This window comes from Neopelma chrysocephalum, unplaced genomic scaffold (assembly GCF_003984885.1).
Source record: "Neopelma chrysocephalum unplaced genomic scaffold, ASM398488v2 Primary Assembly neopelma1_63, whole genome shotgun sequence".
NCBI classification, from domain to species: domain Eukaryota; kingdom Metazoa; phylum Chordata; class Aves; order Passeriformes; family Pipridae; genus Neopelma; species Neopelma chrysocephalum.
In genome coordinates this window covers 505,936-530,424 of record NW_020897720.1, presented here as the reverse complement: position 1 = coordinate 530,424, position 24,489 = coordinate 505,936, and the positions used below count along the sequence as shown (strand labels likewise).

General features: G+C 51.9%; 1 protein-coding gene across 3 annotated transcripts in view; it reads left to right on the top strand.

The window, feature by feature from the left end:
* The window catches only part of PSD2 (pleckstrin and Sec7 domain containing 2), an 87,543-nt gene that overhangs the window by 38,652 nt on the left and 24,402 nt on the right, over nt 1-24,489 (top strand). Inside the window, exons 2-8 of one of the 3 annotated variants that reach the window (XM_027682692.1) lie at nt 2,691-2,793; nt 4,750-5,328; nt 11,812-12,300; nt 14,018-14,212; nt 18,642-18,722; nt 19,225-19,337; nt 21,263-21,323. In XM_027682692.1, coding sequence (XP_027538493.1) covers nt 4,814-5,328; nt 11,812-12,300; nt 14,018-14,212; nt 18,642-18,722; nt 19,225-19,337; nt 21,263-21,323 — 1,454 coding nt within the window. In that variant the 5' untranslated portion in view covers nt 2,691-2,793; nt 4,750-4,813. The remainder of the gene's footprint in view (nt 1-2,690; nt 2,794-4,749; nt 5,329-11,811; nt 12,301-14,017; nt 14,213-18,641; nt 18,723-19,224; nt 19,338-21,262; nt 21,324-24,489) is intronic. The other 2 variants (XM_027682694.1, XM_027682693.1) reach the window with 2 other exon arrangements.

Below are 24,489 nucleotides of genomic sequence, written 5' to 3'. Positions count from 1 at the left end.
GGAGAACACTTTGCAAAGCAGAAACAAGGAGAAATGAGCGGGGACTTGGGGAATACCAGCCTGCAGTCCAACACAGCCAGGCTGTACTGCTTCAGGGCAGTGAAAGAGTCCCAGAGGAGAATCTCTGAATGACAGCCCCCCCATCCCTTCCCCCAGTGCTGCAGTGTGTCCTCTCCCAACAGCCTGGTTGAAGCTGTGGCAGCTTTGGGCCAGAGGCTGAGCTGCATTCCAGTGCTTTCCAGAGCAGGCAGAATGGTGTTGAGAGACTGGTTTTGGGCTTTGTCCAGAACTGGTGACCTTTCAGCTGTTTGCTGGAGGCAGATGTGGACAGTTGCAACCAGCTGTTCCACCATCATTTGTCTTCCAAGTTGTCCAAGCTATGGCATCACAGCCTGTCTCCTCTTCCCTTTGCCCATATTCCTTCCCCACACAGGTGGGGGAGGCAGCAGGTCACAGGATGGACTGGAGGGTGGGAGAGACCCTCTGCAGCTGATGTGGGATGTGGCTGGGCTGCCTGGCTGGGTGTGCCAGGAGTTGGTTGCATGACTTCAGCACAAGGCATCGCCATGAGGAGCTGGGAATGGAGCCACAGACTGTTACAACCCAACCTCCCAGTTCCTCTGGAGTTTCTGGGAAGCCTCAGCCACTCATAAGCTGTGTGTGCTTCCAGTGGCTGTCACTGCAAGCATAAATCCACAGCTGGTGCCTTGTTGGGTAGTTTGTCATGTGTGGATACACACCCAGCTTGCCTGCAGACTTCAGGTGCACAGGGCAGCCTCCCTGTAGGTGTGGGCAGTGGAATGTGGATCCAACAGGAGACATGCAAACCTCAAAGGGGACAGGAGGCTGTGAGAGGCCTGGATCTCTCCTCCTGGCTCTGCTCAGCTCCCAGCTTGGATACACTGGAATCCGATGGTCTTCCTGGCTCAGCAATAGTCTGTCCCTGCATCCTGCCAGGGCTTCCCTGGTTCCAGCAGGAACCGAGGCCAAGGAAGAGCATGACTAAGGGTTTAACTATTGACTCCTCAGCCTTCCTTCCAAACCACAAACATCCCAGGGAGACTTCACAGAGAGTGAAACAGTGGCATAATACAGTAATAACAAAAATGTTATTTTTTTAAATATTAAAAATATAAGCTGGGTAAAGTTAGGAGGGATGGCTGGGACATCACTTACTAAGGTTTGCCAATATTTCTTACTCAGGCCTGTCTCCTAACTGCTTTTAGTTTCCTGTTTTCTGGTTGCATCAGCTTGCCAAGCTCGAGCTATTGGACTGGAATTCAGCTTGGGTGGTGTCTGGTTCCTACTGAAGCTTTTGGATGGATGGCAGGGAATTTCAGCCCAAACCCTCTGGCTAGTTTTAAAAAAATGGACTAAAAAAGCCACATGTTAAGGAAAAGACCAGCAAAGCTTTGCTGGAAAGGTTCCCCCAAAGATTTGAGCAGTGGATCGATGTTGCATGTCTGTATTATACCTTTACTGTGGTAAAGTTAAAATTTGGCCCATGTTAGGGTCTCAGTATTTCTTGAGGTTACAGTGTGGTTATGCTCAGGAGAGGGTTGGTAGTTTTGCAAGTAAATTCCTGGAAGATGCTGCATTGGCTTGGCCCTGCTGTCAGTAAATGGAAACACCAAGTGCCTGAGACTGATTTTCTGTCCTGGATTTGGTGGGAAAGAGATTTACGGGTTTTCCATTGTCATTTGGGGTGGCAGAAGAACAAGCTAGAAGAGACTTGGCCCATATGTGTGAACCTGAGGGCTTGTTTTGACTTCCCTTGGGAGGGCTCAGCTCCTGCAGGTGGGATTCAGGAGGCTGAAGTGCTGGTGTCCCAAGAAGTCTAGGCTGGCTTTCTCTTGTCAGGCTGGCAGAGAATGAGGCTGAAGGCCTGCAAGGGCAAGCCCAAGAGAAGGTGTAAGCAGATCCCTCTACAGGGACTTGACACAGGTATTTGCTGCCAAGCTCCTCCATGGGCTCTTTCCAGCCACTGGAAAGCAGGTGGCACTTCTGGAGCCTGATCCACCCATCACCTCTAGGAGCACACAGGCAGCAGTGCCTTGTCTCTCTGTCTCCATCAACTCTATGCAAGTCTGATCCACAACCTCAGGCAGCTCTCTGTAGGTGCCACACCACCTATGGTGACCTGACATGCTCCTCCAGCCTGGAGTCACCTCATGGAGTGGCACCACTGCCCGTTCCTGCATTGTACAAAACACCCTGCAGGGGAAATGCTGCTACATCAATGGCTTTCATAGCTTACAAAAAGCTTAAAAACCTCTAACCTGGCTCTTGGTTTGTTGGTGTGGCTGGGGAGGTTGTTGGGGGGATCAATCCATGACACGGGTGTCTTGCTCTCTGGATCTGGTGGGTGAAATTGGACATTCAGTGGGATCATCATCAAGTTTCTCCTGAAACCTGCAACCACAGAGTCCCTTTGCTCTGCTTTAGCTGGTCAAGGGGCGTTCATAAGGAAAGATATCAGAAGTCCTACGTGAGGAATACTCTTGTAGTGCCATGTCTGAAAACCGGGGAGGTTTGTGCTGAGGGAAGAGCACCTTGCAGAGCTCTGCAGAGAACAGGCCATGGGGTGGGTCTGGGAAACAGCCCAATATGGAGCAGCAGCAGGGTGGCAGGAGATCAGCAGGAATCTCCTCTCTGGCCTGGGTCTCACGTTCTGTGCTCCCTTGTTGCAGGCAGGGGCCGTGCCAGGATCAGGAACCCCGGGCTGTGGTAGGTGCGGCGATGCTGCGCGCGCTGTGACGGCGGGGGATGCTCACGGATGCACCTGGAGGAGAGGTAAAACTGCCAGCGTTGCCTCCAGGAGGGACCTGCCCCATCCCATGACCCTGGCATGTGCAACCCTTGAGGAGGGCCCCACCCCAAACCCGTCCCTGCGGAGCTCTGAACTCCCCACTCCTCCCTGTTGTGGGAACAGAACATAGAGAGAGGGTTAGATCTGAGGTCCAGGATTGCCTGGGCTGTGGGACCGGAGCAAAGTCAGCCAGAAATTGGGGTTCCCCTCACAATCTGTCCTGCTCAGCCAGCAGCCCAGCACATACCTGTGTGGATCTGCCTATACCCAGACTGCAGAGGAGTGTTTGGGTCCAAATCCCACCTTTCCCTTGCTCAAGAGGAACTGGCAGCAGGGAGGAGGCTGCTGACATCTCCACGGGGTGAGGGGTTGTAAGGGCAGAGGCAGCTGCAGCCCTGCAATCCTTGTTACCATGAACTGGTAGAGCGCTGACCTGGCCAAGCAATTAGTGATTTTCCTGCTAATGAGAGCTGAAACTTAGCAAGTCAGAGCACCCAGAGCCCATTGCTGACCCCTGGACAACCTCATGGCTGCTCAGAGAAGAGGTATAATCTCTGGTTTACTGAGCAACATGTTCCAGTGCCTCACCACACTCACAATCAAGAATTTCTTCCTAAACTCTAATCTAAACTTGCTCTCTGTCAGTGTGAAGCCATTTGCCCCTGTCCTGTCACTACATACCCTCGTGAAAAGTCCCTCTCCAGCTCTCTTGGAGCCCCTTTAGGCACTGGAAGGGGTTCTAAGATCTCCCTGGAGCTTTGTTTCCTCTAGGCTGGACAACCCCACAAAGATAGATAATGTTTTAAAAATATCTGTGAAGATACATATTGTTTTAAACCAAAATCAGCTGTTACAGTGGCCCAGCCTGGGGGCCATACAGAATACTCCTGCTTCCAGAAGAGGTCATTTCTGGTGACACTTGATTGCAGCTGGGGGGATTACGTTGGGAAAAGCTTACATGGCACTGTGGGGCTACAGCCCACAGCTAAGGATGGTGCTCGTAAGACTTGCAAGCTCTGCATCAACAGGCGTGTTTGCCAATAAAGTGCCTTTTTTTAATCAAAAAGCTACTTGTCTTGTTTGGTGCAATGAGACAAGCGTCCTTCCCTTGTCCTACAGAGAGAGCATCCCAGGGTACATTCAATCAGGACACTTTTGCCAGAGTTTTAGCTGGCAGCTTGTGACACCCTTCAGCAGCAGTTGTGTGCCGGGAAAAGAGAAGTGGTGCTCTGGCAGGCAAGATGCTCTGCAGAACTGCAAAGTCAGCAGGAGGAATCACACAGGTTGGCACATCACAGCTGCTTTGAAGCGTTAGAAAAAAGAGTAAATCACACCTATTGCCTGCTTCACCTACTTATGGTGGGCAGGGAATACTAGGGAATAGCACCCTGAGAGCCAGCCTGGGAAAGGCAGCTGTGCCACGTTCCTGTCCCCAGCCCTGGGCACTAACAGCCTGTGTGGGACAGGTCTCCTGTGCTGAGGCTGGGGCTGTCTTCCACACCACAGATAACCCAAACTCCAGAGAAGCAAGCAGTGTAAACTGCCAAAGCCTCAAGGTGAACCCCTGCAGCTATTCCTCCTCTTCCTCCAGCTTCATGGGCACAGCTCTCCATGTGAAGGCAGGAGATGCTGGCCAGGAAGGGTTCCTGCCATTGAACCCCTCCTCAGGAGCACAGACCCTGGCAGGTGCCCACAGGGGTTATGAGCAGCAGGAGAAGGTGGGTGCCCAGGCCTCAATGTCTCAGGGCCACAAGGGCAGATTTTCCTCTCCGGATCTGTACCGAGTAAGGAGCACTAGTCCTTAAGGTCCTTCCTTACTTTTACACTGAGGATTTGAGGAGGGGTGGGAGCTTCAAATTGCCACCGCGGTGCTATCAAAAGCCTGTGCCTTTCTGACAGCCCTTGCCGGCGCCCATGACTTGCTTTCTTTCCCCTTGTAGGTAGTAGCGAGCCTGAGCTGAGCGCGGGGAGCGATACCGCAAGCGCCGGGACAACAAGCGGAACATGAGCGAGAGCGGCCCCGTTCCATGGTCCGCCGAGCGCGAGGAGTGCGAGCCGCATTCCCCGGGCTCGCAGCCGTCCTGCAGCGACGGGGACGAGCAGCTCGGCCAGCCCCCGGAGCCTGCCAGCGGGAGAGCCAGCCCCCGGCACGATGATGCTCAGCCCTCCCGAGCGGAGGGGGAGCGCGGGGCCCCGCGGGACGAACATCTGGAAGCGGTGACAGAGCCAGGCGAGAGGCACAGCGAGCAGGGACAAGGGACAGGCGCTGCCAGCGGGAGCGCCCCCGAGGACGGGGCAGTGCTGGCCAACGGGGTGGACACGGCGCTGGTCACGGGGCCGGAGCAGCCGCCGCGGCAGCAGCAGGACGGGGACATTCCCAGCCGGAGCAGCCCGGATTTGGGGGAGAGAGGCTCCCCCAGCCCGGAGATACCTAGAGGGGCCCTCAGCAAGGAGCGGTGGCACAGCGTCCTGGGATCCTCGGAGGCTCTAAGCGCTGACGAGGCAGAGGAGCATTTCGGGTGAGTGTGGAGCCGTCGTGGCGTTGGCTCAGCTCTCGTTTATGTGTGTGTTGTTTTCAAGGCTCCTTGGTTCGAGTTACTCTGCTCCGTGTGTAACTCATCAGTTTAAGAAGCTGCAGCTGCTCTCATGGCTGACTGTGGCTTTTCACTCGTTTCTCTCTAGGCTTCTCACAGAGTTTTCCCCAGACTTTTCTCTCTAGGCTTCTCACGCAGTATTTCCCTGTTACAAATGCAGAAAAGCTCTGTTGCAAATGCAGAAAAGCTGTGATTAGAGCCAGTGCCTGCCCACAGAGTCACTAAGATGAAGGAGAAGCTTTTGGGATCTCGAGAGTGCTGGGCGCTGGTTGTGCTCACTTTGAGCGTGTCTCACAAGTTGGGAATTCAGCTGCAGCACTTAAGGCAGAGTTACCTGAGATTACTTAGGGCGAGTATGGCAGCCTGGGGATGGTGCAGAGCCAGGCTGGTCTGGGGGGTTGGTGTGCCCTGGAAGTCCCTGGCAGCATGGCTCGTTCTGGCAGTCCCTGGGCTAGCGGGTGACAGCTGTGCATCCAAGAGAGGGCAAGACACTGAGCTTTGCTCTCTGCTGCTCCTGTGGCAGGTGTTACCAGTGCCTAGGTGGCACAGGGGCAGCAGTGTGAGACAAAAGATATGAGTGTCGTCCTGTTCTCAAGTGCCTGAGACAAATCAGCACACATGTACAATGTCCCTCAGTCCCTGAGTCCTCTGTGCTGTCAGCCTGGCTCACAGGAGAACTCTCCAGGCTGGGGCAGATTTTATGCCTCTACAAGTTTCTAGACCCCCCTGGGAAGGTTGGGGGCTGAGGGGAATGACAGGTCACTGGGATGAGGTGGGGTGCTTCCCGTGCCATTCCTGTGGGAGAGGTATGGATGCTTCAGCCAGGGCTCTGGAATTGTAGCCACCCAGGGTTGATGCCTGTAGTGAGTTTTATAGCCCTGCCTGTGTACCTACTCCGGGGTGGGAGTGATGCTGCAAGCAGGAGGGGCTGGAGAAGAGGAGCAGATGTCCCAGAGATGCATGGCCTTCTGAAGGGAAGGTGTGGGAAGGACAGGGTGGCCAAGGTGGCCTGTGGATCAGCTCCTGGCTTTAGCCCAGTGGAGGCTCCAGGCTGTGCTGGTTGTTTGGAGTGCTGTCTGGAGTGTGGGCAGGAGTGTCAGCAGAGCTGGGGAGCCACACAGGGTGTGGGCTGATGGCAGTAGTCTCTCCTTCTTTGCTTCTCCGGTGCTGAACGGGCTCCCCTATAAAAAGCTGGTGGTTTGTTTTACTCAAGGCCTCCCACCAGAAGCAGCAGCGCAGTTCCAATGAGCACAGCTGAAGGTATTGAAGAGGAAAAGTGTCCAGTGCAGGCAGCTGCTGTGTGGAGAGTTCAGGGAGCCTGTCCCCAAGCAGGTCCCACGAGCCCTATAAGCTATGCAGGCAGATCTTGGATATCTGCAAGTCTCTCAGGTTTCAAGGGAATCATATTTGCTTGGTAGGTGGCTCTCTGGCAGAGGCTATGAGTTCAAGAGGAAGCTAGGAGTGGTCAGAGAATGCTGCTGCAATCACTGCAAGGTACTTGGGCATGAAGTGGGAGAAGTGGCAGGCTGAGGATGTGGAGATGATGCAACCTGACTGGGCTCTGCGTGCACAGCCCGTGATCTTATGCTCTAAACATATTCACTTGGATAGCAAATAAGTCTTTTGGGAAGCTGAATGCACAAGGGACAAGTCACACGCTATATTCAAAGGCAGAAGGGCAGCTGGAAAACTTCAGGGACACATCTGAAATCTGGGAAAGCACTTATTGCCTGCGGATGGGGTTTAACTTGCTGTGTTCGAGCTCATTAGGACTTTGACCACCATTCTTTGGGCTAAATGGCAGAAATGTGTGGTGGGGCCAAACACAGCAGGGAGCTGGTCTGCCCTGCCCATATGGACTGTCTGGCTCTCCTGGATCAACGTGGGTCAGCAGGAGCAAAGCTGACAGATGGACCAAGGCACTGGGAAGTCACTGTCATCCCGCATCACCTCTGAGTTTCCCCGGGTTTTTTTTCTCCCTTTGGGGAGTTGCTGTGTCTGCAATGACCCATTCTGGGTACAGGAGAACCTGGCCTGACGTTTTACTGATGAGCAGTCAAGTATTTGTTCCTGATGACAAATCACTTGTCATCATCCACATATTGCTGCTGGATGCATTTTGTCCCTGAATTTTGAAGGACTCTAGAAGGAGGGGATGAGTCCTGCTCTTCCTGCTGAACCAATGGAGAATTAAAGGGGGAAAAGTCATTCGAGGTCATCACTCCATGGTGGAGCTGGAGAAAGGAACCATGATTGCCCTGCTGAAGGCAGGAAATGGTCTATGCAGGAAATGGTTGGTAAAAAACTCCAGGAAATACAGCCAAAGATTTAGTGCTTGTGCTTCATTTTGTCATTAACCGAATCCCCTTTTCCCCTTTCTGGTTTATTCCATGGCATCCATTGCCAGACTGATGCACCATTTGTCGAAGCCCCGTTTTCCTGTCATTGTGGCTGTGTTGCCTGGAGATCTTTCACCTTCCCAGAAGCCCCCAACATTGGCCCTGCTGATCTCAGGGAGGTCACAGCTCTGCAGTCAAACTGAGAGCCCACCAGTGAATGATACTCTCTGCTTTCAGCCCCATGAACTCATGCAAAAAAGTCAAACTTATAATAGAGAAATCCCCACCTTTGGCTTGTAGACACACTTGGTCCCTGCAGTTTTGGGACTGCAGCCTTTGCCCACACATTTCCACCCATGACAACCTGTAGCTGTCGAAAAATTCAAATTCCATCATATAAAGTTTCAGAAAAACTTTACAAAAAGCCTGCAGTGCATAGGCAAGAAAATCCTGGTTTCCATCATGTCCTCCTCTGGCAGGACTTCCCCACTCCACCAACACAGCAAACTTGTGACAGCAAGTTGAACATGAGTCACACTGTTGGGGTGTCCTGTGCAGAGCCAGGAGTTGGACTCGATGATCCCTGTGGGTCCCTTCCAACTCGGGATGTGCTGTGATTCTGTGATTCTGTGATTCCATGATAGGCTGTACTTTATAACAAGTAATTAACCGGTGAGAAATGAAATGTAAACAACTCAGTGCATACAACTGCAGAGTGGTTCAGCTCAGCCATCCCCGGGTGCCCTGCTCTGTGTGCCTCACTGTAAGCAATAAACCGGAGTTCCAGAGACGGGGAAGGCAGCACAGGCAATTTGACACCGTGTTCTTCCTGCAATACACCTACAAAACCTTGTGATTACAATGCACATAAATATACAACTCCTTATTTCAGTAAAGCAATTGCCTTCCCTGCTGTGTAATAAGTAGGCGACACCTCTCCGTGGGGAGGCAATGTCGGGTTCATTCACACGAGCGAGGTCTTTCCCCGTCTCCTACCTTAGCCTGGCTTTCCTTGTATGGGATGCAGATGGTGCTCCTGGATTAGTGTAAACTGTGCAGTCTCTTTGTCCCCTGTCTTCTCTGGGACTGTGCAAGGAGAGATGTGATGTGCTTGATGCCCACTGAGAGGGACTTTTCACAAGGGCGTGTAATGACAGTACAAGGGGGAATGGTCTTAAGATGAAGGAGGACAACGGATAGATTAGAGATAAAAAAGGAATTCTTCCCTGTGAGGGTGGGGAGGCCCTGGCACAGGTTGCCCACAGAAACTGTGACTGTCCCTGGATCCCTGGAAGTGTCCAAGGCCAGGTTGGACGAGGCTTGGAGCAACCTGGGCTAGTGGAAGGTGTCCCTGCCCATGGCAGGGGGTGGAATGAGATGAGCTTTACAAGTACCTTCTAATCCAAACTCTGTGACCATTCCAGGACCAGTGCTCCTGTGCTGATCTCCACAGCCTTTGCTGGGACTTTTGTAGGGACACAGACTTTCTCCCTTTGCTGCCTGCTGTGAGTTTGGGCTCAAGGGATAAGTAAAGGTCTGGCATATGCCAGGTCTGTGGTGTGAACAGTCAATGGAAATGATTCTGTTCAGTGTGGTGAGAGGGTGGGACCTGTCTGGCTTGGGATTATGGCAGTGGGACCTGCTAAGTAATAACCAGGAGGTGCAGGGCTTGCTGGCTGTTGATGGGTGTGATAGCCAGGAGCACCCAGGAGAACACCTACAGGCACAGCTGCTGTGCACAGCACCCTGGAAACGCCTGCTGTTCCCCCAGCCTCACGGGGATGGGCCCTCCTGCACAGGTGCTCTCACACAAAGCCATTCCACTGGTGATGGGAGTGAAGCAATGCAAGCCAAGGGGTGGTGTTGTGGCTCTCTTGGAGCACCTGCAGAAACCACAAAGCCCCAGGGTTCTTCCTTGGTGTCTGGAGGACACAGACCCTCTGGAGGGGAGGGACTGTGGAGGTTCACTGGGGATGGAGACTGTTGCAAGAAGTTTGGCAGCTGGAGAGACTGCCAGGCAGGTCCAGAACTCTCATCTCTGAGTGTAATTTAGGCTGTAAAGTCCTTCCTGTCACAAGGAGATGAAGGTTTTAAGGTTCCTCCTGCTTTGTGGAAGGAGATCTTTCCAGTCCACATTGTCATGGCCAGGCACTGCAGTTCAGCCTCCAGGGAAGGATGGGTTTGTGAAGACAAGCTGTCCTGGGGATGAGGGCTCTTTGGGCTGGAGCTGCTGCCCTCTGTTTCATTTCTGCTGTTTTGTGGCATGGCCAGCTCTGATGAACCGGGTGGCAGTTTTCAAAAGCCTTGAGCTCTTGAAGTCAAGGGATTATGTGAGTCTCTGGATTCATGTAAGTTTTTACCCATGTGGCTGCAGAGCTGGGCTTGAAAACAGCGTCTCTGATGGCTGAGACATCAGAGGGGACTTTAAAGGGTGCAAAAACTTGGGCTTTGGGGCCTGTCAGGTCTCATGACTTGTGTAAGCCACACATGGTTGTCGCCCTCCTTGCACAGCCCTTCAGGTGGGTCTGTCCTGCTCCCTGCTGTGCTGGGATGCCCTTTTCCTGCTGCAGCTGACCAGCCTGCAGCATCTCAAAGAAGGGAAGGTGGCAAGGCACAGCCATTTCATGGGCCCTGGCCTGCTTGGGTTCCTCAGCCTCTTGGCACACTGAGAAATAAGAAACCTGAGAGCAGAGTTGGCCTCTGCTTTTCAGTGGCTCTCACCCTGGCACGTTAGAAACAGGAAAATCTGCCTTTGCTCAAATTCTTTTCCATGAGCACTTTTCTTGCAGAGATGGGGAACAAGGAGCCTGGTAGCTGCCTTGTGCCCTCTCCTCACTGCCACAACAGGGCTGTGTGCACCTCTGGCTGGCAGTCTTCGCTCCTTACACTGTTATTTTCTGTTAGTTGTCCATTGTCCCTGTCGTGCTATGACTGTTTTTGGTTGTTGTGGATTCTTGGGGTGAAGAGATGCCTGTTGGCAGATCACCTCCTGTCCTGCAGGCATGTTCAGCAGTAGATAAAAGGCTGTTTTAGTTCCAAATCCAAACCACAGCACCGTATGTGCTGCTGTGAGGAAAGTGAACTCCGTGACAGGTGGAGGAAATGTTCCTGTAGCTTTTACCTGTGTCACCCACGAAATGTGGGACTGTGACAGAGCAAATGGCAGCAGTGGCTGCTGGAAGTGGGGAGGCAGCTTTCACCTGAGACCCTGGGGTATTTCAGGCAGGGTCTGCTCTGTTCCATGAGCTCTCCAGGTCTCTCAGTCAGAGACTATTGCTGGATTTGACTCAGATTAATTCTCCCAGTACGGGTTTGTTTGAGATGTGTGCTGGAATGAATGCCTCTGCACCCAAAGCTAAGCAGATTCGGGATTGCTGGCAGTCCTCCAGCAATCCTGGAAGCTGTGTTTGTAGGTCCTTGCATCTCAGAGCCTGTAATGCTGTGCCTGAATCCCCCAGGCCATCTGTAAAGCAGGATGGAGCCTCCCCTGCTTGGGTGTTTGTCACCTTTCACATCCCTCTCAGTAGAGTGAACACTTTTTGGAGGCAGCCTTGCACTTCCAGGGTGCCTCATCTAAGGGAAGAGGCTGAAGTTACAGCACGTGGATTGCTCCCTAAAAGCTTCTGGTTTTCCTCCCCTGTAAAAGGGATCAAAGACATTTGCTGCTGACATCCAAACTTAGATGAAATATCCTCAGCCTTCAGGATTTTCATGCTTTTGAAGTAGCTGTAATTGGAACACTTAAAGGAGGATTAAATCCATTCTGGCATTGGATCCAGTAGCAGGTGTCACGTGCAAACGTCTCCAGTTCAGAGGTCTGGCTTTTTACTGGGACATGAGCAAATTAAGGGTTGATTGGTCCTCTGGGATTGCTCATCACAAAACTCTGCCTTTTTCAGCTGTAGAAACTTGTAATAAAATCATAAACCAAGCAGGTTAAACCACAGAAAGGTCCCAAGGGCCTGTAATCACAGTGTCCATTTCTGGCTCTTCTCCTGCCTCCCAGCTCCAAGTGGAACAGGGCAAGAATTGCCTTGACAGTATTTTTGTGTTTCCCCTTTTGGTCCAGGTTTGCTTCTGGAGATGCCAAGCTGAGCTGCAGCGATGATGACAGGGAGCATTTTCAATTCAAAGACATCAGGGATGGCTTCAGCTCGACCTTTGAGAAGATTGTTGAGTCTGACCTTATGAAAGGGACATACTACAGCAGCCTGGACTCTCTGGATGTCCTCTCCCTCACAGACGAGACCGACAGCTGTGTCAGCTTTGAGGCCCCGCTCACCCCCCTGATCCAGCAAAGGGCCAAGGAGAGCCCCGAGCTCTTGGAGCAGAAACTGGCAGCCCAGCAGAGAGAAGCCCTTCACCACATGGCTGCTGACAAGCAAGAGCAGGGAGCAGCAAAGCCAGCAGAGGGGGATTTTGGGAGCCCTCTAAGGCACTCTATTACCAGCAGCAGGTCAGAGAATGTGCTGAGCCGGTTGTCCTTGAAGAGTATCCCAAACGGGTTCCACGTGGAGGGGTCGGAGGAAGATGCCACCAAGATCATTAACTCCATCAGGTAAGACAGGGAATTTCTTGGGCAGTGGCTCCTTGTCTTATGGGATCCCAGTCCAGGAGCAAGGCTCAGTGGACATGTTAGAAATGGAGCTGCTCCTTTATCCCTTGTGCTTCCTGTCGTGTGTTGTCGTGGCAGAGAGCAAACACCACCAGGAAGAGCTTTGCTGCCTGTGGGTTAGGACTGCACTGGGGACCAAGGTCTCATCCAGTTAGTCCAGCAGGGCTGTGTCTGAGTCCTCCCTGTGCTCAAAGCCAGGAGCCCAAACCACAGGTGAGCTGCAGGATCCTGAGGAGTCCTGTGATCCCAGGAAAAGCCAAAGCTCTGCACTTGGTGGTCGTGTTGGCTCTGGAGGGCATCACCATCCCTCTGGCTGCTCACAAACTCTGTCTGTCCTTACAGCAGGTGAAGCTGAGGCTCCTCTGGGCAGACTCCTGACTCGTCTGCCTGACACCTTGGCAGGTTGGGGGCCATCAGGTGGACTTCCAAATGTGCTCTGAAGTGCAGGCAAACCTCAGGGCTTCATTTAGGACTAGGTACCCCTGTAAAAGCCTCCCTAAAGGTTCTGCAGGCAGTGAGGAGATCAGCAGAGACTTCATCCTCTGCACCAGCTCAGACCCAATCCATCACCCCTGGGAGGCAGCAGCTCATCTGTAGGGCACTCCTGTGCATGAAGGAGAGCACCCAGGTCATGGGAGAACTAGAGTAAGGTTCTGTGTCCAGCTCCCAGGCCTTCAGTGATTCACATTGTTCAAAAATGAATCAATAGGTGCTATAACTGGCCTTGGACAGGAAAATAAAGGGCTGTATCCCCATCTACATGGTGCCAGCAGGGCTGCCCGGAGTGTTGTCCATGGCAACATTTGGCCACAGGCCAGCAGGCAGCTGGGAGAGGAGCAGCCCACCTGTAACAGCAGGTTTGGTGCCAGTCCCATTGACAGCATTTGTACAAGTGCAGTTTCTCATCCCCAGCAAATAATCTGAACTGAAAAGCATATTATCTATCCTTAGAATTTCCTGAATGTCCATAGCCTGGAAAGAGCTTGGCATCCCTTTCCACACGAGTGAAGGGAGAGGAAGCTTCAAAAGGTGTTGGGGCTGCTTACTTTGATACATCCTCATTACTCAGGGAGAAGTCACTCTCTCTGCAGCCTTTAATTTGAAATTAAATTGTGCCATTTCATTACACTTGTCCAATGTCCTGTGAAGAAAGATAATGCATATGTACCCCCAAAATGCCAGGCAGTGGAAGGATTGTAGGAAAATTTATTTCCAAAGTGGAGAACACTGGACTTAAAGAACATTAACCTCAACAGTGTTTCAAACACTGGGCCTGGGGGAAGACACATCCCCTGCTCTTCTCAGGGCTTTTATCATCCCTGGATCCCCCCAGTGTGGGGGCCCTTAAACATGTCTGCAAGCACTTAGCTTTTTGTCATACCAGGGAGAGTTTCTCTGGAATGCAGGAGAAGAAAACATCTAAAACTGGCTCTGGGAAAAATGGCTCTTCCAGGCAAAAAAGTCTTCCTAGGCAAAATAAACCGTGATCTCCTCATAAAAAACCTTCCAGAAGGGTCTTCTACCCTTACAGTCCACCTCATAAACGTGGAGTTTTTTCATACTTTTTGGTGAGGACGAGAAGAAATGGAAACGTGGCGGTTTTGGGTGGGTTCCAGGGGGTCACACGGCTGCTCCTTGAGCGTCTCCTGTTCCCATCCAGCGACGCCAGCCTGAAGGACACCCTGTCAGACTCCGACTCCGACATGGGCAGCACGGAGCAGCTGGACCAGGGCAGCACGGACACCTTGGCCAACGGCTGCAGGGCGGACAGCGAGGCTGCCAAGAGGTTGGCCAAGCGCCTCTACAACCTGGAGGGCTTCAAGCGCTGCGACGTGGCACGGCAGCTCGGGAAAAAGTGAGCAGGGCCACGCTGGGAGAGGGTGGCAGAGCTGGCAGCCTGGAGCACAGTGGTGGGGAGGGTCTGGGGGGCACTGGACACAGGCAGGAAGGGGCGAGCCTGGTTGCTGGATGGGGCTGTTGGAGATCCTTCCAGTTGAAATTGGCCCAATGCCCTTAAAACGTGAATCCTACAAGCTGCCTGAGATGTTGGGCATTAGCTGCCACAAGCTGCTGCCCATCAGAACCAAGAGTTTCCTGTGTTTGGTAAGGGCCCAGCAAACCCCCAGGATGAAGGTTTTAGGATCCAGACCTGGATTGTCACAGGGATCCCTGCCGGTCCCCAGGTTTTTCATGTCTGCACCCCAAAATCTTCCTGCTGCAGAGCGTCCCAACCCAGTCTGTAAGATGGCAGGAAGGGTTTGCTGGAGAGCAACACCAGAGGTCCAAGCACTTCAGCTGGGAGATTTGCCTGGGTAGAGCAGAAGGGAAATAAAAAGTGTTTATTCAAATATTCAAAAGTGGGAGAGTTGCAGAGATTTCTAAGAGACAGAGTAACAGTAATGAGTGTGGCAGTAACAGATTATTTTAGGATGCCAGTGGGTGTGAAGGCACCAATCCCCATCATCCTTTGCCTGGATCAGATATAACCCATGTTGCTGGGATTTTTTTTTTTTGTCCTTGAAATGTCTCCCTCCTGCCCAGATCAGCAGAACACACCTTGTACCTCAGTGAATACCCAACCTTTCAGTACCAAGGATGGTCTGTGACTCCCAGCTTAGTCCTGGGACAGAAGGAGCCCAGGAATCGTCTCCCAGAGAGGCCCTTTGTATCACCTGGCAGCATCCCCATCCTTCTCTTTTGCTGTGGTTCTTGTAGCAGGTGCATTGCTGGTTGCTGCTGCCTCAGGTCTGACATCCTTCTCCTTTCTTTCAAATTTGCCATGACAGCTCACTGAGGGGGGGGAAGTTCCGAGCAATGGTTCTCTGAGTCTATTCCTTTGCTAGTTCCTGCAGTCCTCACTCACCCCTGCAACCCTCACACCTTGAGAGGGTGTTGGGTGACCCACATTTGGGAAGTCACACAGCCTTTGAAATAAAAGTTTCGTTTTGATCAGCTGGGTTTTGACATCTGAACCATTTCCTGGCATAAGGCCTGAACAGAGCTGCAGGCTCTTGTTATGGAGCAGGAAAGGGAGAAGGATGAAGATAGGTCTGTGTTAGGTTGGTCTTCCTCACTTAAGACAATGTAAGACAAACCTATGGCGGTGGGAGCAGGGTAAGTTTAAGTGATGCTTTGAGGTCAGCTCCGTGTAGGAGGGCTGAGCAAAAAGTGAAATCTCATTTTAAAGCTATTTAGCTTGTTTTATGCCCTTTTTTACTTTGTGGTCATTGACAATTTTCTCAAAAACAACAAAACAAAACAAAAAAGAAAACAACAAAACAAAACACCGAAAGCAAAATAAACCAAAGCCAAAACCATTCATCATTGTCAAACAAGCAGAAAAGGCTTGATGAAGGTCTACAGAGCTCCTCTTACCTTTCACCTCAGCTGGATGGCAGGGCCACCAGCCAGAGGATGGCAGGAATGTCCGCATGGGAAATGCCTTGAAAGGCCACCATGCAAAGGATGGCAGGAATGTCCCCATGGGAAATGCCTTCCTGTGGGAATGTCTCTGTGGTGTCCGAGCTGCATGATGGAAGTGTCACCCATTCCTGCAGGGAGGGCTGGGACTGGCACAGAGACAGAGGAGGACGATTCCTGAATGAGGAGACTGGAGCAAACACCTGAGCCCACCTTAGTGTGGGCCATGGTCTTGCCCTGGCCAGTGTTGGCATTCCCTGGCCTGGGACGTGTTAACTGGCTCTGGAGCTCAGGGAGAAGAGTCCCAACAATGTCACCGACCCCCTGGCTAGACATGGGAGTTTGTGGCTTCCTGGGGGCTGGCTGCCTTCAGGTGACCTGTGATACTGTCCAGTTCCCTCAGCAGAGCCAGCAGCCCCTGCCTGCAGCTTCTCCAAGCAGAGAGGGACCAAGGGGGGCACACAGGAAGATGTGATGGGCACCCAGGCTGGGGACTGCTGGCACCACAGCAGCTGGCTCAGACCACTTGTCCTGGAATTCACAAATTCCCCGCGGACTCCTGGCCTTCAGCAGGACCCACTGACTGAGCTGAGCCTGTGCTGCCTCGATGGGAGCGTGGGGTGAAAGGGAGCTCCCTCCCACCTTCATCCTGCCTGGTCTAGTTAGAAATGTAAATTAAGGTGTAGCTCCATGTGTAGGCCATGGAAACATCTCAAAAGCAGTTCAACCCACCCAAAATCTGTGCTGGGTATAGACATGCCAAGTGTTGTTGCTTTAGGGAGCCTCAGGCAAGGCCATTCCTTCAAGCTCAGCTTGAGAGTAAGTGTAGGAGTCAGACACTGCTCTCCCCTGCTGGTGGCTGCAGTGCTGCAGGACATGGCAGCTGTTGGTCTGTGCCCAGGGCACAGGGTGCCCAAGCAGGTTCCCAGGACACCTGGTAAATGGATGCCCAAACAGAAGGACTCATAGAATCATGGAAAGAATCGTAGAGAGGCTTGGGTTAGAGGGGACCTTAAAGCTCGTCCAGTTCCAGCCCCTGCCATGGGCAGGGACACCTTCCACTAGCCCAGGTTGCTCCAAGCACCATCCAGCCTTGGACACTTCCAAGGATGAGGCAGCCACAGCTTCTGTGGCCAACCTGTGCCAGGGCCTCACCACCCTCACAGGAAAGAATTTCTTCCCAATATCTAATCTAAATCCATCCTCTGGCAGTGGGAAGCCATTCCCTGTGTCCTGTCCCTCCATCCCTTGTCCCCAGTCCCTCTCCAGCTCTCCTGGAGCCCCTTTAGGCACTGGAAGGGGCTCTCAGATCTCCCTGGAGCCTTTTCTTCCCTAGACTGAACAACCCCAGCTCTCCCAGCCTGTCTCTGTGGCAGAGGGGCTCCAGCCCTCAGAGCATCTTTGTGGTCTCCTCTGGACCTGCTCCAACAGATCCACATCTTTCTTGTGCTGAGGACCCCAGACCTGGACACAATACTCCAGCTGTGGTCTCACAGAAGGGGAAAGTCCTTTACTCCTGAGAGACTAAAACAGCCCGTGTGAGGGGGTGGCTGGGGGCAGGGAGAGCACTGGCTGGTTCCCAGCACTGGCACAGCCAGTGCATGAGGTCTTCTGCAGGCTCAGAGCTGAGAGAATCCCAGGGGAGGTCGGGGGCTTGCTCAGTTCTGCTCATCCTTTGCCACAGGGGTGAAGGTGTGGTGACATCTCCTTTCACAAACACGTGGTCACCTTCTGCTGTGAAGTTCTAGGACAAGTGGAGAAGTCCCCCTGGGAAGCTGGCAGGAATCTGCACATCAGGGACTGTGACGCTGCTTCAGACAAATGCTTTGTCTGTGGGTCCATGAGATCTTTCCCACAGCTAGTGATCCCAAAATGATAGGATTGTTTTATGAGTGTGAGGCCTTGGGGCTTCATACAGTCTCCTGCACAACCCCCAGCATCAATATTTGTCTCCTGCTTCTCAAAACTCAGCCTGGAACTCTCCCCTGGAGCTGTCCTGCTGCTCTGCCCGACCCTGCTGTGTGTTGTGCATCCACACCAGAGGCTTTGCAGCACCCACCTCACAGCAGAGATGAGATAATGCCGTAGGAAAAGCAATGAATTCTGCTTTAACACATCTTGGCATGAATTTGGATGTGGAATCCTTAGCAAAACACTTTTCATTTCGTGGGGAGAAGGAAAAGGAATTGTTTATGGCAAAGGCTGAGCATATTGAGATCATGTCCGATTTCTTGCCCGCTTTTATTGATTACTCTTGCACTTCCATGGAGCCGTGCAAATAGAGGAGCTCCACAGGCCCCATTCTGGCTCTAAAGACAACACATCTCCAAGTATCCTTCAAACATGTGGCAGGGCAATGGTTTCTGGAGAAGCATTCAGGGTTGAGCAGGGCCAGAAGCTCGGCTGAGCCCTCCTGCTCCAGTTTCCGGCAGCATCCATCTGCCATGGGAGCAAGGTGCTGTGGTGAGAGGGTGGGATGGGAGCCTATGTGGAGTGGAGAGCAGGAATATTGCAGTGGAAGGAGGAGACACGTCCAGCAACAGGAGAGGATTAGGTGTTGGATGAGCACAGGACATCCTTATGGCCTCCTCCTCCTCATGGATGCTTTGGGAGGAGGCTCTGCCTGGTCAGCAGCACAAGAAGGGTGAAGCAGGGGATGTGTCTCTCATTCTCAGGTGTCTGGGGCTGCCTGCAGGATTGTTACTGTCCTTTTTAAGCCCAGAGAAAGTCCCCCTGGGTCTGGAATCACATCTGCAATGTCTTGCTGTGATTGGGCTGGCCAGGAGGCAGCAGTCTGCTGTTGCTCTTGTGGACAGTGTCTTCTTCCCTGATGAAAGGGCTGACTACTCCCTCTCTAATTACAGCAATGAATTTAGCAAGTTGGTAGCAGAGGAGTATCTCAGCTTCTTTGACTTCACTGGCCTGACCCTTGACAAAGCACTCAGGTGAGCTGGGCTCTGGGATGGATGGAGCAGGGCAGTGGGGATTCCTCCAGGCTTCCCAGCACTGTGGGGGCCTCCCATGTGATAGGAACAGGGACTGAGGGAAGCTCCAGGCTGTCATTTAATCTGTGCTTTGGTGTCACATTTGGCACAAGGTGCTGCTGCCAAAAGTGCACTTCAAGGGGAGGGTCCCCAACCTGCTCCCCCATGGTGGAGAGCAGCTTTCCCAGGAATCCCATCCCGTACAAAATCAGGGCAAGTGGGAGCGACTTCTTCCCTTGGGATGGGCAACCCATCCTGGTGCCATGGAGCCAGGGGTGGGTCAGACCTCAGCTGGCAGCGTTTCCCTGCACAGCTCAGCACTGGCTCCAGAGACCCCCTCGTGTCCCACCTGCAGGGCCTGGGGTGCACAGGATAAAGGACCCCTTCCCATCTCCCTCCTTAGCATGGCCACTGCCCAGCAGACTGATCCACGAGGTCTCTAAGTATCCCTTTGTTCCTGCAGGACGTTCTTGAAGGCATTCCCGCTGATGGGAGAGACGCAGGAGCGGGAGCGGGTGCTGATCCATTTCTCCCGGCGGTACTGCCAGTGCAACCCAGAGGAGAGCACGTCTGAAGGTACAAATCCCTGTCCCTGGGATCCTGCCCTGACTCTTATCCCTGCCCTGGGAGGGACTGGAGATGCTGGGTGCAGATGTTGAGGGGAAGGAGATCTTTCCATGCGGATTGAGGAAAGCTGTTGGCTGCTCCACGCAGGATTTGTGTTCCCCACATCTCCAGCTGTAACACAAAATAGCACAGCTGGGTAGAATTCTGGGCTCGCTGTAGTTGCAGATTTTCAGAGCTGCTTTCAGCCTCTCCACATTATTTTTTAAGTGGATATGGTTTGTTCTGACATTTTTAGGTTAGACAGTTGGACTCGATGACCTTAAGGTCTTTTCCAACCTTAACAATTCTACACTGTCACCATCCCTGGAAGTGTTCAGAAGATGTGGCACTTGGAGATATGGTTCAGTGATGAACACAGTGGTGCTGAGTCAACAGTTGGACTGGATGATCTTAGAGGTCTTTTGATTCTATGATTCCGTGGGAAAGGTCATTCCTGGTACACAAGTGCACACACAAACACGCCCCCAGACACGAGCATGCTCATGTTTGCACTTACATAAGTGCCTCTACACACCTGCTAACAGGCATCTGGAAATGCCCCCCATGGGTGGAATCAGGCTGCTGCCCTGCTCTCAGCTACCAGTTATTCCCCCTCCACCCCCTCTCCGTGCAGTTTCATTTCCCTGCGTTTGTGTGATGTTCTCCCCCTACTGATCCAAAGATGAACTTCCCTGGGAAGGGTCCTGCACCTGGAGACATTAAACTGCAGGTTGAATTTCCAGCAGCAGTCCCCAGCTGAAATATCCCACATGCCAAGTTCTGACTCCTCTCCAACACTTCCCTCTGGAAGTGATCCCTGGTTCTGTTGCATCCGCCTCCCAACCCTACAGACCAGGGCCATGGGACCTAAATGTCACATCCAGTCATTACCTGAACACCTCCAGGGATGGGGACTCCACCACTTCCCTGGGCAGTCCCTTCCAATGTTTAACCAGCCTTTCAGTGAAGAAATTCTTCCTGATGTCCAACCTGGACCTCTCCTGGCACAGCTTGAGGTTGTTTCCTCTTGCTGCTTGTTGCCTGGGAGAAGGGGCAGACCCTGGTTTTTCTCCCAGAGAGTTGTGTCTTGTTATTCCTTTCCTGTACTGATGAAGCCCAGACGTGGAATAACTACATGGTTGTGTTGTGACTCTCAGCTGTCTGAGCTGAGAGAAAAAGTGAGTACAACTGAGCCGAGGAACAGCGAGAGAATGGCAGGTTTTGGGACAGCAGCTCCACCTTGGGGCCATGTGGGACATGGTTTACCTGACCAAAGTTATATAGTAAAGCCTAACGTCGGCCCAGAACCTCCCACAGACACTTAAAAAGTGCTTAACAAGTGCTTAAAAAGAGCTTGGCCTTGAGCATGGAGTGCTCAGGACTTGTCACTGTTCCATACAGCCCCAAGAGCTCAGAGACCGGCAGGGACTGATGGCCAAAGACCTCAGGACAAACCCCTGAGGTCACCATGATCAACTGGGGCAAACCAGCTCTGTTTGCTGGGATCTCTGTCCCACCTGCAGTGACATCAGGACAAAATGGAAACCCTGGAATCATAGAAAGGGTTTGAAGAGACCTTAAAGATCATCTGGTTCATGGAAATGGAGTAAGACTTGGTAGAAAGTCTGGTCTTCAGAAAGCTATTGGCAAAACTGCTTTAAAGACAGTTCCCTGGTGATTGTTTCAAGAAAAGGTAGAGTTTGAGGGAGAAGAGGATGACTTTGTAATTTTTTAAACTGTCTTACACAGTTGAATGAAACAGGTATTCTTTAAGGTCCCCAGCCATAGCAACTGGCCTTGGTTCTGCAATAGGTGGGCTGCCAAGACAGCAAACACCAAAACTGCCTGGGAAGGGGAGTAATCAGCCATAGCTGTGTGACTGTTGTGTGTTTTAGATGGGATTCACACCCTCACCTGTGCCCTGATGCTGCTAAACACAGACCTGCATGGCCATGTAAGTAGTCCTTGGAGATGTATCCATCCTTTATCCCTTCCCAGTGTAGGGGTCTCTTCCCTCATGCTCAATGTATTGCTGGAAAATTGAGATAGTTGGCAGGGAGTACTTGACCTGCTCCAGGGGGAATTTTGGGTGCCAGGCCTGCACCTGGGGACAGTCCACACACAAATGTCACTCCACTCTCAAGCCAAAGGCCTGTCTCCTGCTGACAGCAATTATCCTATAGAGGGACAGGCAGTGCAGCTTTCCCCCCAGGACCTGTTGCACACATCAGCCCTGTCCCAGGAGCTCTCACTGGGGTCTTCCCCACCATTCTCTGTTGGTCTGGGAACAGCAGCACCAGTTGTGCTGCAGCTTCTTGTGCTGCAGACACCTGAGGCTCCCCTTGTCCCAGAAACTGTTGCAAGGGGATCAGTTGTTTCACACAGGTCTAGATTTCATATTTCCTTCCCAAAACATGAAATAAATCTCAGCTGTTCCTTTTCCCCAAGATGTAACAGGAGAATTTCATACCAGAGGGGCCTCTGGAGACAAAGAGCAGTGTGAGCAGAGCTCAGTGCCCAAAGGAGTGGCTGGAGAAGAGCAGAAGCTGTGAGAAGATCTCTCACCGCCTTTTAGAGGTTCTTTCTGATGGAGTAGGTTGGATTTGGTCTTAAAACGTCAACCAGACTGTGTAGAGCAGAGGAGAGAGGGAGGAAAAATAACTGCAGGAAGGAGATTAGACCTGTCCAAGGGGACAGCACTGGGACATTGTGCACCCCTGGAGACCCATTTCGCAGCCACACCTCTGGGAGTGGACCCTGCGCCCTGCTCAGTGCTGAGGTTGAAGGCACTGCTGACACAGATCCCCTCCCTGCTCTCCAACTTCATAGTGCAGGTGTAGAGCAGCTGTGAAGCTCAAAGGGCTGTGCTCCCTTTCCAGGGTAGAGGGGCTCCTCAGCTCTCAGGCTGATTAGGTACCTTCTTTCATTGCTCACCTGAGAGCTCAGACCTGGAGCTGCAGACTCCCCAGAAGGTGGAGGGGACAGGGAAGGGGGCAGGGTTGGAGTTTGTTACAGCAGCCTGAGCGTGGGGAACCTGCACACCCCTTTTCTGCCCCACAGACCCAGGATTTTCAAGGTCATCATCAGGCTCCTCTTCTGCCTCCAGCTGGTAACCCTTTGCTGTTCCATCTGCACAGGCTTGCCCTGATTTTCTCTTCATTAGCCTGTAATGAGAGCACAGAAGGCCATAACTCACCTCTCTTTGTTTCATGCTGGTTTACAATCACATTTGAGGGGAGCCTTTTTCTGTGGGGGTGGGAAGAGGACACTACATGAGCACTCTTCACCGATGAGGGCAAAGATGCAAAGGCCACCAACTTCACCAGGGCCATCCTGAGGGCCCACCTGGGAGACCCTTCCCATGATTGCAACACAGATATTGCCCTCATGGCAGTGACAGTGTCAGCACAGCAGCCAGTGAAGGGAGTGACTGGTTTTTGCAGGGGGATCCTGTCCAGATGTGCACTGTGACATCATTTCCAGATGTGGCCTGCACCAAGCTGCCTACAGCTGCCGTGGCCTCATCCTCTGGGAACAGGGAGCTACGACCAGTGTCACCCTGGCCTCTGGGTCCATTCCCACCCACATGGCTCCCAGTAACCCATCTCTGCGTTCATCCTTCAGCCAAAATGGTTGGAGCCAAGGAAATATTTCCACCAAAGCATTTCCATTGTGGCAGAAGGCAAACTATGTGACTTCAGTCCAAAATAATCTTATTTAGTCTAGGTTTTTTTAAGGAAAAAAGAAATCCAAAATATGCCTCTGGGAAGACCAACATTATTGAAAAGGCCAAAAAAACCCTACCTAAACCTCCAAAACCTTACCCTTTCTATTTTTCATTGACAAGCTGGCTAAGAGGCCTGGGAAGAAGAAATGTTCTCATGATACCTAGGCAAAATAAAGATAACTTCCTTTTGTCCAGGTGTGGAAATGCCTGAGCTTTTCTTTGAAAAAATCTTCTCTTTATTTTTCTGCATGTGTAACATTAATTTCTTCTTCTCCTTTTCCTCCTTTTTTTTTTTTTTTAAATTTCCTTCTGCTCCTGGAACCTCTCTTTCTGCTCTTTAACCCTTTACCAGGTGGTAAGTGCAGTCATTCTAGTGTTTTGCTTTGAAGCACTGGCATTTGACTTGTTTTGGTTTTTTTCTGTGTTAAAAACAGTAAGGGTTTTTGTTTGTGTGGATTCCTAAGTGATTGTGCAATGTTCTTCCCTTAGCAAGCCATTAGCAGCTGATATGCATCCCATGAAATGCTCCTGGTGTAAAGGAACCTCCATAAACTGCTGTGTACCTGGGAATGTGTGACTTGATCTGCCAGCCCTTCTTGTTAAAGACACTGCCATGATATTCCATATCACTTTTAATTTTATTTCCTTTTTTCAGTCTTGTGTGTGTGTGTTGCAGTGTTTTACTGTGCGTTGCCAGAGTGGGAAGTTCCTCTGGGGAGGAAAGGGGGGTTGATGTGTCTCTGTAAAGGGGCAGTTCCCCACAGCAGTGCCCCTGGAATGGTCTAGTTCAGCATTCCAGCAGGGACCGTGACACACACACGGAGTCCAGGCCTGAAGGTAACAACACTGGCTTTAAAAAAGGAGATTTGCACCTGCCCTTAGTGCTGTTGATTTTCTACCATAGGTGCACTCAGACCCTGTTTCCAAACTGCTCAGAAAACTGTCTTTAAAATGAGACATTCCCCATTCATGGAAGCACCTGGAGTTGGTGTGAAAAGCCAGCAGTCACTAAACATTCCCGGCCTTGTAGTACAAGCCACGTTGTTGCAACTCTCTGCCTTGCTCTGCTGGTGCTGTGTGAGCTCCAGGAGATCTTATGGCAAAGTAAGAACTGCCCTGGCCCATCTCTGCCCTGTGGAGGCACAGCTTAGGGATGTCTCCTTCTCCACTGTCGGTGTTTTCCTTCCTGGTGGTGAAAGGACAGTGACAAATGAACACTTGAGCATCATCAGCACTCGTGGGGGCATTTTGGTACTTTAGCAAAGCCCATCTTCTGGAGTCATATTGTGATTTGTTCAAAAAGCAGGCCAGCAGTTCTCATGGCCACCAAACAAAGCTTGACATGGGATCCTGGGCAGCTCCTGACTCCATATGTCCATTATTAATCTTACAAAC